Source organism: Tyto alba, unplaced genomic scaffold (genome assembly GCF_018691265.1).
Source record: "Tyto alba isolate M040663 unplaced genomic scaffold, T.alba_DEE_v4.0 Super-Scaffold_18, whole genome shotgun sequence".
Classification (NCBI taxonomy): Eukaryota; Metazoa; Chordata; class Aves; order Strigiformes; family Tytonidae; genus Tyto; species Tyto alba.
Window position 1 is genome coordinate 19,184,260 of NW_024881280.1, and position 19,964 is coordinate 19,204,223.

The window sequence follows — 19,964 nt, forward strand, 5'->3', positions numbered from 1 at the left end:
CAAGTTATGGTCACATGCTATCTGATAAAAAGCATCACAATTAACTGACCACCTTCCACTTGTTTACATCCTTTACTATTTAGTAAGCCAATTCCTGCAAAACAAAATAGCTCCAATCAAATTATATAAACAAATGTAACATTCTCAAAACTTAACTTGGACTTGAATTGTAAAGAAACTACCTGAACTATCAGATCCTCCTTCAGGGCTGCCACTGGAATACATTGTGGCCAGTTTTCCATCCAAGATAAATCTGAACCATCCATTACTGCCATTAGATAGCTCCAGGGCTGCAGCATCGCTCCAGATATACAGGCAGTCCCTTCCCCTGATGATTGACCAGTCTCTCCAGTGATATGGTTTACCCTGTTGCAGTTCTTTAGCATCTTCCTGTGGTTCATCCTCCTGTAATAAAATTGTATTGAACTAACAAAAAGAACAGAACACTGCCCCACCCCCCGCCCCCCCTCCTGAAAAAAACTCCACCACCAAATCACCACCACCAAAAAAACCCTCAAAATCCCAACCCACTAAAAAAACCCCAAACCAACAAAAAAAACAACACAGACATTTTTAAAAAGGCTTGAGGAGAAAAAGATTTACTCAAATGGAAAGTATAGGAACTATGCTACTTCTGTCTGTGAAATGTATCTTTAAAAGTATTATTTAATAGCATAAGATACTTTTAGGAAGTTTCCTTTCAGATGCAGATTCATCTACTCAAGAATAACAATAGTCTACTGACTGGGACATCCACCTCTGTTCAAAACTTGTATTGCAAGAAAATAAACACAAACTGGGTAAGGTTGGAAGGGATCTCTGGCAGCCATCTAGTCCAAACCCCTGCTCAGGCAGGGCCACCTAGAGCCAGCTGCCCAGGACCATGTCCAGACAGCTTTTTAATATCTAAACACAGGAGAAAAAAAAAAAAAACACACACAGAAAGAAAAAAACAAAACAAACAAACAAAAAAAAAACCCAAACAAACAAACAAAAAGACAACACACCAAATAAACACCACTAAGCCAAAAACAGCCCACAACCCACCAAAAAATACCAAACAACCAAGCAACCCAAACCCCACAGTAAAAAAGCTGAAGTATACACTTAAGGCTTAACTATAAATCTTAACTGAATGGGTAACAGAAGTGGTCTGTTACCCACTCAGTTTATCTGAGTAGTCAGTAATGACTGCTGGAAATTCGTAAATAACTTGAATATGCACTTACAGCTTTCATTATGTGGAAAATTATTTTTTTATACTTTGAATATATTCTATAACAATGTTTTTCAAACATCTGCAATTATCTAAGGCATGCACATTGAAAGAGATGTACTCTGTTCAGAAATGATTAATTTCATTTAGCAGTCATTTTCAAACACTAAACAAAAACAAGTGTCAATCAACTTGACCACAAGTATGTATGACTAGATAATAATGGGCTAACAGAAAATGAAGTTACAGAAAATAACAACAAAAGCAATTAAAACAAGTGGCATACAATAAGCATTAATTTAATAACCTAACTACCTTGCCCTGGACATTTCATAACAGTGAAAATTGTACTAGAAGTGTTGGTTTCACAGGAACAAAGCAAGCAATCAATTCTGTCCTCACCTTCTCAGGTTTAGACTCTTCTTCATTTTCATCATCAGATGACGGCCCCGCCAAAGTTGACACTTTACTAATTACACCAAGTCTAGCCAGTTGGTCTAGAAAAAGATCACCACCTTTATCCACCAAATCCCTTATGATTTGCAAGGCTAGCAGGTGGCCATCATCATCGTCCTGCAATACAGGATGGAAAGAAAATAACAGAAGATCTCTTCAGTCAAAAATACCTTTACATGCTGAACTTCACAAACATGGTCACAGGTTGATGCTACAAATGCTTTAGGGTTAATTATTAACAAGTATGAAGAACCAATGAGCATAATCCCCTTTTTTGCACTGGTTTCATAGAAGGACATTTTCTTTCTTCCTACCTCTTGATCAAGAACTGTAGCTGTTATCTCAACCAGTATCGTGGGCAGATTGTGGCCGGCATCAGAGTCACAAACCTCTTTCAGCAGTGCCTCAGAACAAAAATGTATCATTTTTCTAATGAGGGCAAGACTCGCTTTCCTTTAAAAGAAATCATAGGGAAAAAGATTCTTATAAAGCAAGCAGTAATCAAAGCAACAAAAGGTTCACGATAAAACTGCTTTTGCACTACATTTATGCATGCTTTCAAAACAAAAATAACATTTAAATTAGCTTCAGTTCTCACTAACAAAAAACAATTTTTATTCAAGTAACAAGTCCTGGATTATTTCTAAGAATAATTCATCTACTGATCTTTTTTGATTCTACAGCATGTCAAATTTTTCTCTCCTCAGCCCTTCTCTACGTAAACCTGTAAAGACATTCTGTCTTTATCCACTCTTGGTGATGGCAATTCATTTCTACACACTTCAGCTTCCTCCCAGGTATCCAGCCTTCCATTTCTCTCTCATACTTCCTGTGTTCTGGCAACACCCCTATAGTTTTAAAGTGTAAAATTACTATTAGATCATGCAGCTTTCCGTATTAAGAATTACCATTAATTTCAAAGCCAGAAACTTCTGTATCGTTAAAGCTGAAATTTTTTATTCAACTTTTATAAAAATGATTTACCCAATACATAAAGAAAACTTTAAAATACAGAGAGCCAACTACTTTCCACAGTCTGCAACAACGGTTAATCATGAACTGATTGTTAACATTGTTTCTTATTTCCTTCATTTAAAATGACCTAGTTTAAGCTTCCTAGTATCAGCTTAGGCACTCTCTCTACGAGAGTCCCCTTCTACCTCATATTTTCACCCCTCAAAGTAGCTATAAACACTGGGACCACAAATATGAAATTAAACAAGTGTTATATTTGTAGTATAAAAGGCTGAGAGGTCAGACACAGTTTATCACAACCATTATGCCACCTACAGTATTCTTTTTTAAGTATTAAATTAGATTACATTCTTTTAATTATCTCAGTAAAAGGCATCTTCTCCAGTTGATTAATACATAAGCTACTAAGAAGTCTTCTAAAACAGCTTCTTCCAGGCTGTCTGATTTTCCAATGAATATATCTCACTACCACTTCGTTAGTTTTCCTCTCCTAAATTAGTACTTTCATCACACTGACTACAAACAGCTGTAACCAAATACGTAAGATACACTCTCTATGCAAGGTGCTTACTATATGAACGTAGTATTCTCTCACCATACTACTACAGTCAAGAATGTTTCACTCTCCCACTTCTAACTAATCATATTTTTTCCACGACATCACTTCCCCAGGAAGTAAAAAATGCTACCTAAAATACTAAGTAAAAATTAGACTTGCAATACCTTTCAAACCACCACTTCTATTCAAACAGAAATATGTTTAAGTGTCACTCTGCACTATTTAAACTTTTAGATGTTACAATTTTTAATGGAAAAAAAAAACCCACCTTGACTTTAAGAGTGTAGTAAGAAATTCAAAATATGCAGGGGAAACATCTATCATAACAACATTACCTTATTGAAGGCAACATAGTTTGTTGAAATGTTTGTGCAAACACAGGCAATAATCTTTTCAAGTATATAGGTGCCATTTCTGGATCTCCTTTGGGTTCATTACATTCTTCCTCATCCTTGTTTGCATCTTTCTTTTTCTTCTCATCTCCTTTGTTAACAGGACACATCCAGTCTCCTGGAAAATATTTTTTTCCCAAAGAATATTCAATGGCAAAAATCAACCAAATAAAAAATGCCTACTAATAAATATAAGACTTTTCTTTACCAACATTTAAGTACCTGAACAGAAATATGCATTTCTAAAAATACAAAGTTTACATGTGCAAGACTTCTTGAAGAAAACTGCTTGGTAACACGTACCACCAAATACCGCTCACAGGAGAAGCTGAGAGTCCATAAGGTGAACTAAATATGAACATATAGCCACCTGTGGCTCCAGCGCTACAAAAGTCTCACAAACAGGTAAAGTGCAGTTTCCATGTGGAAAAAAAGGATGACAAAGAAGCTATCAAGGCTGACATCCTCTGAACCCACAGCAAAATCCCAGTCTAGCCCTATTCCACAGCTGAAGCAAAGGACCACTGGCACTGCTGGTACCCAGTCAAGAGTTTCTTTGGTAATCCTCATCCCTTAAGAACATATAAATGTTAAGGTTTTCATATGTACTTTGCAGGTTAAGGAAGATTGGTCATTTTTTATTTTTTTTTTTTTTAATCTTAACAGAATAAAATTCTAGAAGCTGAGTTACTTAACATATGTATGCATTACTACTAGCAAGGGTATGGAATTAAAAACTGCACTCACCTGGAGACTGAAGAATAGCTACTACTTCACTGTGCCCCCTTTCACGAGCTTTGTCTAAAGGAGTTTTCCCATCTTCATCTCTCAAATCAGGGTTTGCACCATGTCGTAAGAGAGTCTGAGAACAAATATTTTTCAGTATAAAAAGATCATTAAGATTCCTTCTTCTTTAGTGAATGTTTTTTTTTCATACATCTTTCCTATACATTTCTCACGCATGCAAAATTAGAACATCACATGCCTTTTGTATCTGTAGAACATAAAACTCCTTTTATTCATACTACTGCTCTGTCATAATGAACAATTTTTATTTTGATAAACACTATAAAGACCATGTAAATATTTGACAGTGCACACCTTAAACATACCGCATTGAAGACATTTTGTACAAAACAAAGCAAAAAGTCAGTATACACAAGGCTTAAGTGTCAGTTTAAATCATACCTTTGCTACCTGAGGTCTTCCAAAACATGCTGCATAATGTAATGAGGATGACCTCTGACCTCTGTTAACATCAGCACCCCTTTCACAGAGAAATTCTACCTGTTAAAGAAGAAAGGGGAGACTATTTTTTTTCATTTCTTTCTTTACATAAATAACCTAAATTTTTAAGGTTCTATAAAACTAATTTACCATCTCCTGAGTTCCAAAAGCTGAGGCCCAGTTTAAGAGAGTTTGTCCTACATCATCCATAAAGTTTACTTCAAAAGCTGAAAGATACAATTAAATAAAATACTTAAAGCTCCCAGAATTAAAATTCAATTTTTATCAGTGTTCTTTATGGCAAGTCTTAAAAAATATTAAGCATCCTCAATAATTCTAGGGAAGCATTTATGCCCTGAATTGAAATAAAGTAGCATAGGAATTATTACTAATAAGACCTGTTGTGTATTAAACAGTATGAGTCAACTTGTATATAAAGATTTTCAACGTACTACCTAAGCATGTTATGACACCATAGATTATAAAAAGATCCTTTATTTATCTCATTTTCTTCTTCCGAGTACTTCTGCTTACCTCCTGTGTCAATAGCATCTATTAGAGCATCAGTATCCTTACTGCGGATGCAATCTATCAGCTGCCGATGAGAACGTTCCCCAGAACTATCCAGTCTTCGCAATCCTGGGATTCTGCCTGTAGATCCAGCACTGGATTTTGGCAGGGCTTTTCTCCCTTCGAACAGTAGCACCAAAAGAAGATCTACTAACCGCATGGTATCCAGTACACATCTCTCATCACCCTGCAACGCACTTTCTATAGAATCTGGAAGTTCAGATCTTAGGAGATCCTGGAAATAATTAAAAGTCTGAACAATAAAAAATATACAGGGCTTTAGAAAACACTATCAGAATTTGGTTTCATTTCCATATGAAACGTTTCCTTTTTTCCCCTTTTTATAAATAACCTATGTGTAGGTGTGTGTGTATATATAAAACCAAAATCTATAAATCTGCATATCCATGCACAAAATAGTAGCATGAATCTTGCATATATTAAAGTACATGAAGGGAAAAACTCCTATGAGAACAAAAAGCTGTAGCGTAAAAGGATTTCTTACATGTGTTACTACTGGAGAGCCTCTACACAGGGTTGACAACAGGCTTACAATAGTTGACACCTGATTACTTAATTTAGAGTCTGCAGCTGTAGATGGTGCTCCAGTGCTACTCCGTCCAGGTTTGCAAGCTGAAGATGGTCCTGATGCTGTCCCACCAGCAGCTGCCATGCGAGATAACAACTCCTCAGTTAATCCATGCTTAGCTAATGGGGCTGGGTCAACTCCACGCCGTGTGAATCTGTCAGCTAATGAAGCAAAGCACCTCAGAGCTCCATCTGAAACCTAAAAAAGAAGTTCAAGAGAAACAATGAAAAATCTGTTACTGATGTTGAGAAGATGCTAAGGGGATAGTCACAGGAATGCAGGACACATAGAAGCAGCTGATTTCCCCAGGTCCCCTTCAAAATCAGTGAATGGAGGAGACAGCCTTTTTAAGCCTGAAATTGGAGTTGGAACCCAACAGTGCTCTGAACTGCTCACTGAAGGACTGGATTGTTGTTGGGGTTTTTCCCCCGCTTTCTCTCTGTGGTCAATACATAGAAATCAAGGAAACTCTTCCTTTGTCTGAAGTAAAGCATTGTGAGCATGAACTATATGAGCAAAACCCAAAATCAACCCAGAAAAACACACTTAATAATCAAATGGCCAAATTAATAAATTTTGGAACCATACTTTTAAACCAAACTTTAGTTGTACATGTTGTTCTTACAGGAAACACAGCTATTTATAATCTCCACTAGCAAATGTCCATTCTGACAATACAATTTGAAAAAAATAAAAACAACCCACAGTTTGGTATTGAAATATGAAGTGCTCAACTTTCTGGTTGTTCTGATGTTAGAAACTGCTAAAGCAGCCGTTCTAATAATAGAACTTAAAAAAACCAAAACACCAAGAAAATGCACTATGAGGTTTTACTTTCTAACTCTCTCACATTTACTGAATTTCAAATTTGTTCCTCTAAGAACAATGAAGACAAAAATTCCTTTGCAGTTATCATCTATATTTATAGAATACAAAATATTTTAATATTAAATTATAAATGTAAAATTATAACATATTATGCTAATATTACAATGTTATATTAATTTGGTGGTTTCTATTAAAAGAAATGCTCTTCAACAAGCCATTGGCTGAGGCACCAACTCAGAACTCCCAGAATATTAAATTGACAGTGAAGTTCGATTGTTAAAGTTGCATTTAAAGGTCTACATGCCTAAGTAAAACAATTTTTTCAGTTGGACCAAGTCTAAAAATAGGACAAACTGGGAAAACCAGATTTTACCCTTAGATAACCCACTTAGCACCTGTCCCAAGGGTATGTAAGTGTTTTTGTGGCAATCAAACGTAAACTTCAAAATTCAGGTTTGTCGAAGGAGGAAAGAAGGAGGAAAGAAGGAGGAAAGAAGGAGGAAAGAAGGAGGAAAGAAGGAGGAAAGAAGGAGGAAAGAAGGAGGAAAGAAGGAGGAAAGAAGGAGGAAAGAAGGAGGAAAGAAGGAGGAAAGAAGGAGGAAAGAAGGAGGAAAGAAGGAGGAAAGAAGGAGGAAAGAAGGAGGAAAGAAGGAGGAAAGAAGGAGGAAAGAAGGAGGAAAGAAGGAGGAAAGAAGGAGGAAAGAAGGAGGAAAGAAGGAGGAAAGAAGGAGGAAAGAAGGAGGAAAGAAGGAGGAAAGAAGGAGGAAAGAAGGAGGAAAGAAGGAGGAAAGAAGGAGGAAAGAAGGAGGAAAGAAGGAGGAAAGAAGGAGGAAAGAAGGAGGAAAGAAGGAGGAAAGAAGGAGGAAAGAAGGAGGAAAGAAGGAGGAAAGAAGGAGGAAAGAAGGAGGAAAGAAGGAGGAAAGAAGGAGGAAAGAAGGAGGAAAGAAGGAGGAAAGAAGGAGGAAAGAAGGAGGAAAGAAGGAGGAAAGAAGGAGGAAAGAAGGAGGAAAGAAGGAGGAAAGAAGGAGGAAAGAAGGAGGAAAGAAACAAAACAGTGACACTGTGGAAACAAGGCATACTGATGATCCTCTTAATCTGGCAAAAAATACTGCTGGCTGAATGCCCAGGAAAGGATCAAACAACTTCTCGTGTCCATGGTGAAAAGAGAGTTTTTGCCTATAACATCTCTCCCATCTATACACTAAAAGTGTCTCCATCTTTCAGATCAGGAGGGTTGCATAGGCATATCAAGATGAGCTGCTTCAGGCACATTTGCCTTCATAGATGTGCAGCAGCAAACCAGACTGGTATCAAGAAATAGTTAAAAAAAAAAAAAAAAAAAAAATAACAATACCTATTCTTTACCAAACTCTAAATTACTTCAGTTTTTACTCCCTAGAATGTCATCAACTTCTAGCACAACCCATTTTCAAAATGATTGCCAGCTATCACATACCGAGGGCTTAAAGACAGTTACTCATCAACCCACAGAACAAGATTAGACTATTAGGCTGAGTTCATTAATTTACATCTTAAATCTCCATTAAGTCTGCAAAGACTTGAAAAACAAAGTTTCCCCTGAATAAATGCAAAGCATGCTAAGCTTCTGGCATGGTGCCTGCATGCCAAGTGTTCTGATTTATCAGTACTCTTTTGCAAAGGATTTTTTTCTTTAATTTGTAATGGTCACTACTCATGTCCTCTGGCATTTTGCTCCAGTTCTTTGACAGCTCAATGGATAAACGATTCTGCCAATTTTATGTAATCTGTATATAGTTTATGGATTTTTACCAGAACAGTTCTGTCAGAAACACAAGAAAGGTTCAGATTATTTAACATACCACATTAGTGGCATTAGTTTACAAAGCAAGAGTTCTGTGAAGGTATTTACATTTCTTCTCACAAATTACAAGTTTAGTGGAAAGGTTAAAAAAATAAACCTATAGATAAGCTGCTCTTGGGGCCACATTCATCTGGTCTGAACTTTTCCCTGAAGTGATGTTACTAACTGGCAGCCCACAGAAAAGCTGACCAAATCCAACAGCGTAAAAGGATGAAGAGAGGAACAACAAAACTTTACAAAGGAAGTTACTGGGCAAATCCATAATACACATCAACATTCACTGTAAATCCTGAGGTTTTTTTCACGCAAACCACATTTCTCAAGGATACTGATACAAATTTATTATTATCATCTGGGTTACTCCAATCTTAAGCACACTTACCCTAAAGCTTAACTGCCAGAAGATTAAATTAATTTGAACTTTAAATTCAAATCTCCTACAGCCCCAACAATTGCTTTTTTCAAATACATTATAAACTGGAAAACAGTTAAAATACTACAGACCTACAGTCTAAATTTCAGTATTAGCTTGCCCAAGATGATCAGTGCATTAATAAAGTTACATAATACCTAAAAAATGCAATATCTTATTCTGAAATGTTTGGTGTGATGGTCCCCTGCCAACTGGGTCTTTCAAAAGATCTAAAAATATATTAAAAAATTTAGCTCACAGGCAAAAAGATTCAATCTCCCAAATACAATGTGCTTAATAAACCAGACTGGGCGGGGGTTGGGGCATGTAGAGAAAGAAGTGAAGACAGAGGTGGGGGTAAAACAGGGACTGACAATGGTATGGACTAAGAATTTGGCTAAATAGTTATTGCAAAGCATTAGTATGTTATACACAAAAAGATTCTACTAGTAGGAAGATAATTCCTCTGGGATTAATTTTCTAGATTTTACAAGGACCACTTCATCTCAAATTAATAAAACTACAATAAAGAAGTGGTGCTGCATCTATAGCAGTATCATGTAAGCTGGCTTTCAATGTAATATTCTAGCATTAATTGTGGATGTTTTTATTTTTAATCTTAGTTCGACAAAAGAAAAACCAAATTGATTTTTATTTCTTATTGATGCTCAATTTAATAGTGACTGAGGTGTAGGTATAGGACAATAATTACTTCAGACAGTATTTCAAAGTGCACTAAAAAAAGTTACAGGACATTTTTCAGAAAGTTTCAGAGGTTAAATAAGATCATATTCATGCAGAAGTGCTTTGAGTCAAATACTAAGAAGTATAAAAATTCTCTTGTCATTGCAAGTGTAAAGAAAACTACCATAATATCCAAATATAACTACAATGTTTACATATAGTTGTGGAGGCTATATAAAAATACCCAGTCATTCATTTACTAAACATAATGGAAGTTAAATTCACAGCATATTGAGCCAACTATTACATTACCTGATGGTCTTCATGTTTTAATAAACTAGACAGCGATTCCACACAGATCTCTAATGAAGAATCCTGAGGCTCCATTTTGCCACAGAGTCTGGATACCACAGCCATAGCTGAATGCAAAGTATCTTTATGAACAAGGTGTCCACTGTCACGAATGAATGTCAGAACACAATTCAACCCTCCGGCTTCAAACACAGCTCCTGACTCACGGGTACAGATTAATTCTAATACCTGTGACAAAATTAAATTTAATTAAAATTAAGTACACATACAAAGTCAGTTATTTGTTTATATCCATCTACAAAAAACACCCCCTCTCTTCCTTCAACATCCAGAAGGGACCAAAGCCTCCAGCACTCTAGTAGCTAGCTTTCTTCAGAAATACAGGAACGAACACAAGAACATCCCCCAGTAGCAGGATCATAACAGGTGTTCATGGGACAGCTAGACAACACTATCTTTTCCTGGGAGAATTAAGTCTTTGGATAACACACAACTCAGAGCTCAAATTTGCAAGAGCACTGTTACTCCAGTGCTTTAGAAATGCATTTCTGAGTAGACCAGAACTAGTAAATCAGAAATACATGCATGAAGACTGATGCTGTGGTGATAAAGGACTCAAACTGTGTGCTATTACATGGTCATGAGCCATGCTTTAAACAAGAGATTTTAAGGGTCTTGTAAATTTTTGTGAAAACTTCACAAGGGTGCTGAGGAGCTGTGTCTAGCGCTACTGAAGAGACACCAGACTATTTTTTCACAGCAGGTAATTTATCTATATCTGGAGCAATTCTTCATCCCATTTTTATCATAAAATTAGCCCTTAGCATTCTAGTAATGTAAGATAAACAGGAAAACTTTCTTCTAATATTTTTTGTTTCCTCTTTCTATACTTTTTTTTAAAGGCATGTCAGCTTTGAAGAGCACCAGACTGAGTAAAGCTACATAGCATCACTGACATGTACACTTTTATCTTACTCTGGTTTTGCTTCATATTTTAATAAAATAAACAGGATTAGAATATGAGGAAGCTCTTCAGAAACAACATATTTTCCAGCTCCTTCTTAAAAACAGAAGCCTTCTTCAGCACACATACCTTCACACACTGCTCAGCCAAATCTCTGCTCGTTCTGTTGTTAAGTTCAACAACTACTAAACGATTACAAAGTGCCTTGATAGCTCCATCCACTCCCACAATCCTACGGGTGCATTCGGCTGATACATCCAGATAATATGTTATGGCACGAGCTGTTACTTCTAATACATTGTCCGGAGCACTTTCATCAAGAAAAATTTTGCACAGTGCTGGTAAAAAAGTTCGAGGAGGGCATCTGCAGAAAAAAAAAAAATCACAACAACACATTACTAAGTTGTGCAAGTTCCTCTACATTAAGTAATTTTATACACTTTCGCATTAACAGGTTAATGCTTTTCATGCTGACATGATTTGCTCGATTAGTTTAGAGTTGGTTGAGAGCATTCATTTAGAATGCTAGGATGCAAGCATCTCATACGCACCCCAAAATTCAGATCAGTAATCTGAAAAGATGCCGTATTATGGGAAGAAGCCAGCAGAAAAAGAATATTCTTGAAATTTTACAGTCATATAAGGAAATATGTATCTTCCTGGGAAACTATTTTAGGAATTAACCTCACATCACCGAACAGAATGCATTTTTTCTTAACAGAGCTTCAAGGTTCATGATGATAAATAGCTACTTAACCATGAAATACTATGTTTGATACGAAGACGAAAGATTTTGGGTTTGCTACACAACTTAATTCTAGAGTGGTCCTTATTCCCTATGCTATAAACAGTGTCACTTGTTATTTTATCCTATTTCACTCCCACCCCTTCTTTTTCCCTAACCACACTGAGAACATATTTAATTCTTCTAGCTTGTTTCTATTGCATTTACTCTTCATATCCACACATCAGTAGCCTCTGGCTCTCCTCTTTACTGTTAGCCTCATTTCCATATGCAAAGTCAGTCAAGAACATCCTCACAACTTCAAAACAAAATAAGCAAGCTGCAACAGTCCTATCCCTCCGACATAATTGGATACAAACCAAAATGGATAGTCACAACAATGCTTTTCCCTATTACAGCAGCTGTGGTTAAGACTGACTTGGATCAAAAAGTTCTAGAACATGGAGCTATACTTTAAGCCAATTTATCTTCCAACAGCATGCTTACTTAGCAATAAACAAGTTAACATGATTGCTCACTGCAGTGGTAGAAGCCTTCCAAGGTGGTGGTGGGGAATTAAGTGAAGGGGATATACGCTGTGACAGTAGTTGAACTAACTGGGTACCTCATTCCTAGATGTAGATCAGACTAAATCTACAGGAAGCAAATATTTCAACTTCTTAAAAGTGGAGTTTTAGTCTGCAAAAGTCAGCCTAAAACTTTTATAAACTCAAAAAAGAACAAAAATAATAGCATGTTTTTGTCTTGAAGACAGGTAAAGTACTTGATAAATCATTCTGAAGACTAACCCAGAGGTCATTCAGTATCCCATCTGTTACGCATAGTGACTCATACAAAGGCACCAAACCCTGGGACAGAACAATGCTAATAGTTTCCTTGAAAATCTGGCCATGCTTTATGAAGTAATTAAATAATACTGCCTGACAAAAAAAATATATTACCCAATGATCTTTAATGACATAAATTAATAAGTGAAGATTTGACAGAGCTAAATCACATATTTAATACTTATATTAGCGTGTCCTGGGTTGAGTGAGTGGTGGAGTTTCTTGGTGGCAGGGGAGGGGGCTATCGGGGCGGCCCCCTGTGAGAAGCTTCTGGAAGCTCCCCCAGCTCCAAGTCAGCTCCACCTCTGCTCGAAAACTGAGCCAATCAGCTGCACCTCTGTGATAACGTATTTAAGAAGGGACGTGGTGACGAGCAGTGGGACTTGTGAGGGGGAGTTGCTGCAGCTGTGTGGACACCAAGGTTAGTGGAGGAACGGAGGAAGAAAGGAGGGGGGAGGTGTGCCGGAGCAGAGACCCCCCTGTATCCTGTGGGGAGACGGCAGGGTGGCCCCCCCTGCCACCCATGGAGATCTACGGTGGAGCAGACATTGATTTACGGCCTGTGGTTTCCGCCTGGATAATCAAGGTGCTGTGCCCGAAGAAGGCCGGGGTCTTGTGGGAAAAGGCAGCCCCGCTGCTGTAATTCAGCACTGGGAGGATTGCAGCGTGCAGGGGTGTCCCATGCCGGAGCAGCTCGGGAAGGCCTGCAGCCGTGGGAGGGAATCCAGTCGGAGAAAGTTGGTGACCTATGACGGAGCAGTGTGGGGAACGCTGTGGCCCGTGGGAGGAATTCATGTCGGAGAAAGTTTGTGGAGGACTGTCTCCTGTGAGAGGGGGACCACAATGGAGCAGGGGGAAGAAGTTCCAGAAACTACTCCCACCGAAGATAAATGAAGTGGCAGCGCTGACTGCACCCCCCATTCCCTGCCCCTGTGCTGCTGGGGGGAGGAGGTAGAGATATCAGGAGCAGAGCTGAGCCCGGGAAGAAGGGAGGGGTGGGGGGAAGGTGTTCTCAAGATGTGGCAATGCTTCTCACTGCCGTACTCTGTTACGTGTTGCTAGTGCCTGTAATAAATGTATGGGGTTTTTTTCTTCCCCTATCGAGTCTGCCTTTTGCTCGTGATCATAAAGGGGGATTTTTCCCCATCCCCGTCCTATCTCAAACCCCAAGCCTGGCTCTCTGTCCCTTCTCATTGCCGGAGGAGAAGGGAGAGAGAGCTGCTGCGTGGTGGTTGGCTGCTGACCAGGCCCAAACCACGACATAGCCTATCCAGCCCATACTGTCTGTTGTTCTTAAGAAATTTGCTATTTAACTCCACATCTCTTAAGAAGAGTTTTACACAGTAACTTTGCATTTTAAAGACTGCAAAAAAAGAGTGAAATTTGTACTCATTATCAGGTGACTACCATAAAATGACATAAGAAGCATTTTGGTACAAAAAAATTTAACACAGACGGTGCTATCTGTTCAAGTGTTTTGGTGTTGGGTATTTCACACTGTGTTTTATGCAACACCAGACAGATCTCTAAAACATTGCTATGAACAGTGTTCTTCAAACATTATATTGCAAGGAAAAAAATTACCAATAAACACTAATCTTGAAAAAACCCCAAAACAGACTGAAGCCACATATGTATAGCCAAGGGGATGGTAAAGAGCTTCACTGTCTCCAGTGTAATACTAGCAAGCATTAATAAACGACTTATCTTAGATTTCCAAAGACAGCAGCAGAAAAAAACCTCTAGATTTTTGCAGGGAGTTAGAAGCAATACTTAGCAAGTCTAACATATACATTTTTTTCTATGATTTAACAGCTTATAAAAAGACACAGCACAAATGGAACTCGGCTGTATCTTTTTGAAAATGGAAATTTAAAAGTTTAAGAAATCTGTTCCTGTCCTTAAAACACCTGTCTATGAGAGCCAATTACCCAGCAGATACAGCAAAAATACAAAGTTCCTATGAGCCCATCCTTTAGAATGAATTCTTTGCCAACACACAAATGCCAGTGTGCTGTATCATCAACACTCTTCTTATAAGAGCACAGCTCACTGGCAAAAACTTAAGGGTCTGGGGTTTTTAAAAATTACTTTTTGCCAGAACCTTTAGCTACATTAGTCAGAGACTATACTTCTTTAATTAGGAGGCAAATAACCACCTCCACTTGCTGTCAGGACATTTGTTTTCTGACTTAGAGAGATGATTTCCAGTCCTCCAATAAGGAAACCAAGTTATATCACAAGGTTTCAGGAAGAAACCGTAGATTTGTCATATATTTCACCTGTGGGAATTACTTGGTTCTCAAAGCAAAAACCTACCCAGAATTCAACGAATTTTGTAGACTATGGTAATGTACGTTGAATTCCTATAAAAGCAGCAATAATAAGAATTTCACTTGTTCTGAAAAAATAATTCATCCTTTCTGAAAATAGCAACTAAACTAATTTTAGCAAGACTTTCACAGAAAATTCTCTCAGGCTACTTCCACCTCTGAACCCTATGTACTTGCTTACTTCTTTTAACAGTTTGGTTTTGGTTTTTTGTTTTGTGCGGGTTTTTGGTGGTGTGCTGGTTTGAGGTATTTTTTGATTGGTTGGTTGGCTTTTTGGTTTGTTTGGTTGTTTTTTTTAGTTTTGTTGGATATTGCTAGTAACCAGGAAGTTGAGAGCTATACTACACCATCCAGAAGAGGCAGCAAAAACATTTTATAAAGATTTACTAAGGACAATAATGAAGACTGAAGAGGAAAAAAAGGGGGGGGGGAAAGCAGTACTGAAGTTTTAATTTAAGCGCTAAGTTTTTTTTCTCCTCCTTTTTCCTGCAGCAAATCAAGAAGCAACGCAAATAATCACAGGCTTGAAAGTAAAACAGAACAAACAGACCAGCCTTGTGGCACAAAGTTTTATGCACTATGCATTTCAGTACACACTAATCTACTGCAAACTAAACATTTGTGATGCATATTATCTTTAATATTTTTTTATTTTAAAAAGTTAATTAATTGTATTTCAATGTAGAATTCACTAAATAATTTAACAGTTGCCAAACAATGGAAAAAGTCTAGCTTTCTAATTGAATGCTCTAGATCAACTATAAACTAATCTAGCAAATCATATAATCAATGTGTAACAGAAAAATGCATAGTAAAATAGGTGAAAACCAGGACAGTTTATGAAGAAGCATCAGTTATATAATGAAGCATATAAAGATAATATAGAGATTGATCGTTATTACAGCTCATTCAAATTTATGAGTAATAGAAGTGTAAACTTATTTTTTTCTCAAACATTGTTATCAGGAACATGGCAAAAAAAATCAAAACAAAAACAAAACAAAAAAAACACACCAGATGTTTTTTGTCTTGGTCTCCAAAACAGCAAATGAGAGCTTTATTATTATTTTAGCACACAATATGTAGAGCTGTGTCATCTTCTTCCCCCTTCTTGTCTCTCTCAACTCATACAGTTTAGTTCAAGTTCTACACAGTAGTGTAATATAAATTATTATCACTAGCATCATACCAGGCAATAAGAAGTGTGCAGAAGTCTGAAGAATTTCTGAAGCAAGCAAAACAGACAGACCTGGATTCTATCAGCTCTGAGTATCTGCCAGTGTGACTGTCAAAAAGTATTTTTATTATTGTTTTATAAAGACTGTCTTAACAATCCATTATGTGTGGCTACTACTTTTTCAAAGAGGCCACAGCTGGCAAGAGATCCAACTTGTTTTTTCAATCCCCAAAGGATGACAGCAACACTGACACTGACTTTATTTTCAAAGTCATCAGTTATATTCTCAGACACAAAAGACATCTGACCAGTGCAGCCCATAATATACCAACTTGCCTAAATATGACATCTACGTTATCTTGTCCACTGCTCTGTAATATTATTTCAGGCCAATACATTGCTATACTTAGTTCTAAGCAGCACAGCTCTTCAATATTTTGACCTTGTAATTATATCAGCAGAAAAAAAATCTGTTTACTGACAGCCAACTATATACAGTTCTTCACTACTCACTTTTCTGGTCAGCTACAAGCTTTTTATAATTCTACGAAAGCACAATTATCAAGTTGTGTTTGTATGCATTTCTGAAATGCATCTTCCAGAAGCCATGACCAAGCCTCATCAGATAATCTTTCACTCTGTGGGAGTCAAGAGTTTAAGACAAGGCAAAAAAGGTATTAGTCATGTAAATTATTTCCTAGAATTTAAACAGTATTCCAATTGTGCAAATTGTTATGAATAAGATGGTAAATTTCTTTGCTGAACTACGTGAAACAACCCAGTAGCAGGAGCTTCTGGTGGACAAATGTGATTGACTGGCCTTCACTGATATCACATAAGCAAACAGGCAGTTATACATAGACACACGCTTACCCTTCAAGTTTAAAATATTGTCTTCTTCCCATCTTAACTTATTGCAGTCTTGTTATCATTAGACACATCCAATCAAGACTGAGTCTCACTTATTACTAGCTCTGAACTTATCACAGCATTTTCTTCTCCTACCCAGAAAAGCTCCTAATAATGTTTAGCTTCTCCTTACCTATTGCCCATGACACAGAAGTCATTAGTATGTGTCACACTGCAGCATCTGAGGGCTCTTGTCACAGATCAAGATCTCCCTGCACTACCAGAGCAAAACAACAGATTCCATCCTAGAAAACTTAAAGTATAATTGTACAGTAGGACAGATACAGACAAGAGAATGCAAACTAATCATCCCACATTATTACATCTTATCTTGATATCTCAGCAGTTTTGACAATTGAAATTTTTCAGCATATCGCATCATTACATTGGATTTCCTTATTCCACTTCCTCACAGCTTTTTAAAGCATGTTATTACCAGTTTACCATCAGTTAACTCATCACCAGCATTTTCAGCTATTTTAACAGAGAGGTTCTAGGAAAGACAATTTTTCATGCCGGCTTCTCCAAAAGCTATCAAATGAATGAACTGCACTGCTGTCGTTATGCCCACAATTGCTATCTAAACTGCCACTCTAAATGTACATGCAAAGTGACCAGGTAAGAATGCTGCTCTACTTTGCTTTACTTGTAGCAGTAATATTCAGAACAAGAGGAAGATGTACAACCTACACATCAAGTGCTACTTCTACTGAACGTCGCAAAAGAACTTTGACCCTGGTTCTGTAATAATAAAGATACATTATTGAAAAAACATTTTATCTAGGCATTGAAAGATTTGGTAGAATCAAGAGCAACAGCTGAATAGAGGGAGAGCAAATTTACTACACAACTAGAAAAACCACATGGGCTGCTAAGAGTTTTAAACAGAGGGATTAACACACTTAAACACCCTCAATACAAAGAAAAAAAAACATAAAAAACAACAACAAAAAAACCAAACAAACTTCAGTATTCCCTAGTAAAACATCACTGTATGTATTTCATAGTGAAAACTACAAACTAGTGTTCCAGTAGACAAAGAAGGGTTAGTTACACAGCAACTCTTAAAAGGTGCATACGGATTACTTTCATAAGCATACATATGCCATACAGAAAAATTCAGATTCTTTTTGCCTGCTGAAGCCCACTCAGGCCTTAGCAGTCTCTGAAGTTCCTGTTATCAAGGCAACAGAAAGTACCAGTTCTGTCATTCACAGACTAAATCAGTGGTTGGGCCTGTAACAGCAGAGAAGGGTGTACCGACACGTCCCCAGTGCAGCCACAGTCTTCTCTACTAGCAGGCAGCTAGAATAATCATAGCATAAAAATGTACAGCTGTCATTCTGAAGAACTTCAGTCATTACGCTGTAGGTAAGTTTCCTATCTGTAACTGTGTTACAGACAGAAATACACAAGTCAGCTTTATAGAGATCACCCTCTAATCCCCAAATCCGCACTAAACTATTACATGGGTCTCTCGTGGTTGAAACTGTGAGCATCTGCTCTACATGTCTCTGGGACAAGAACATGCATGTGTGAGTAGCGCCAGCGAGGGGACTGGAAGGGGTAGATGGGAACCCAGCACATGATGGGAGATGGGATTCAACACTCTCGCAGCCATGTAACAGGTGTCCAAAGTACACCCCTCCCTTCTGTCACACAGCCCCGCTGGGGATTTCTGTGTGCTGACAGTTGACCCCTAAGAATAAGGGAAAGCTTTGCTCTTACTCAGTGGATAGTCTTTATGCCTCCAAATTGCATAAATGGGCTTTCAAAGTAGTCTTTGAGTTTTCACTTGATCCAATCCTGAGTAAAGGCACCTTGTTACTAATGTGTAAACAAAGGCAGCACAAGGAAAAGAAATCCACTGCTCACCTGGAAGCAATTCTAACAGCACTTTCTGAGGACCAGCCTCTCTTTTTAATGAAACACCAGGTAATCAAATAAAACCAATACCAGTAGGAACCAAAGAGCAAGTCAGACAAGCCATGTTGTGTATGTATCACTATTATACCTTAATTCCAAAGGCAAATCCCTACTGGCTTCCTTAGGCAGGCCAAAATAGATCAAAGGAATCTAAAACTGTCTCCAATATTTGCTGTAGAGAATTACATCCCATCAGTAATATAGATGTTGTTTCATGCTGTTTCAACTAAGCCTGTTCTCAGAACTAAAATGTACTTCGACAGGTAGTGGAGCAAAGCATTTCAGCAGTGTCTGTACCACAGTGGCTGCACAACGGATTCGCCTTCAGAAAACCATTTACATTCAAAAAACAAGGCTGCCAAAACTTCCCAGGACAGCAGGGAGGCTGAGGGCAGAACTACAGCACTGACTGAACTGATGTGACACAACAGCAACTTATGTTCAGCTTTCGGTAAACTTGCATCTACTGACAGATGATGCTTTTGATTTCCAAAATAAAAGAACACAAATAAACTTCCATCATGGCAGGCCTCAACTCCCACGAAGGGAAAAAAGCAGAGTGTGTAATTTCTAAGCTTAATACATCCCAATATCAAATCCAGTTTCACCATGTTGCTTTTATCTAGACTATCTATTAACTAAAAGTAGTACTATATCTCAGGAAAAAAAAATATAAGAGGAAAAAAAAGAAGTTGTTTTATCCTCAAAGTTGGGGGGAAGGTATTACTCCATTCACAATGACCAATTGGCAGTAGAAAAAAAGATAATGGTGAGTTTGTTTTAATACATTAAAAATTGTAAATTTTTATTCTTTTAAATTAGAAAATAATGGGTAAAAGTAGCTAACAGGTACCTCCAAAGTTCAGACTTCCATTTTGGCACTTCTCCTAATGAATATAAAAACTAAAGGAAAATCTTTTTCGATTTTCATTTCTAAGAACCTGTATTAACATCACATTGGGCACTTCCTAAAGTACTTTAAAAGAGCACTTCAGAAGAGTGACTAGGGACTGACTTAGT

The 19,964-nt window shown here is 37.6% G+C and overlaps 1 protein-coding gene across 9 annotated transcripts in view; it reads right to left on the minus strand.

The window, feature by feature from the left end:
• Nucleotides 1–19,964, minus strand: part of HECTD1 (HECT domain E3 ubiquitin protein ligase 1) — a 67,887-nt gene that overhangs the window by 36,319 nt on the left and 11,604 nt on the right. For 6 of the 9 annotated variants that reach the window (XM_042790542.1, XM_042790538.1, XM_042790541.1 and 3 more), the window contains exons 3-13: nucleotides 11,157–11,391; nucleotides 10,064–10,291; nucleotides 5,901–6,182; nucleotides 5,360–5,648; nucleotides 4,976–5,052; nucleotides 4,787–4,885; nucleotides 4,346–4,460; nucleotides 3,542–3,716; nucleotides 1,987–2,125; nucleotides 1,619–1,789; nucleotides 183–405 (exon numbers count right to left, since the gene is read on the minus strand). In XM_042790542.1, coding sequence (XP_042646476.1) covers nucleotides 183–405; nucleotides 1,619–1,789; nucleotides 1,987–2,125; nucleotides 3,542–3,716; nucleotides 4,346–4,460; nucleotides 4,787–4,885; nucleotides 4,976–5,052; nucleotides 5,360–5,648; nucleotides 5,901–6,182; nucleotides 10,064–10,291; nucleotides 11,157–11,391 — 2,033 coding nt within the window. The remainder of the gene's footprint in view (nucleotides 1–182; nucleotides 406–1,618; nucleotides 1,790–1,986; nucleotides 2,126–3,541; nucleotides 3,717–4,345; nucleotides 4,461–4,786; nucleotides 4,886–4,975; nucleotides 5,053–5,359; nucleotides 5,649–5,900; nucleotides 6,183–10,063; nucleotides 10,292–11,156; nucleotides 11,392–19,964) is intronic. The other 3 variants (XM_042790545.1, XM_042790540.1, XM_042790539.1) reach the window with 1 other exon arrangement.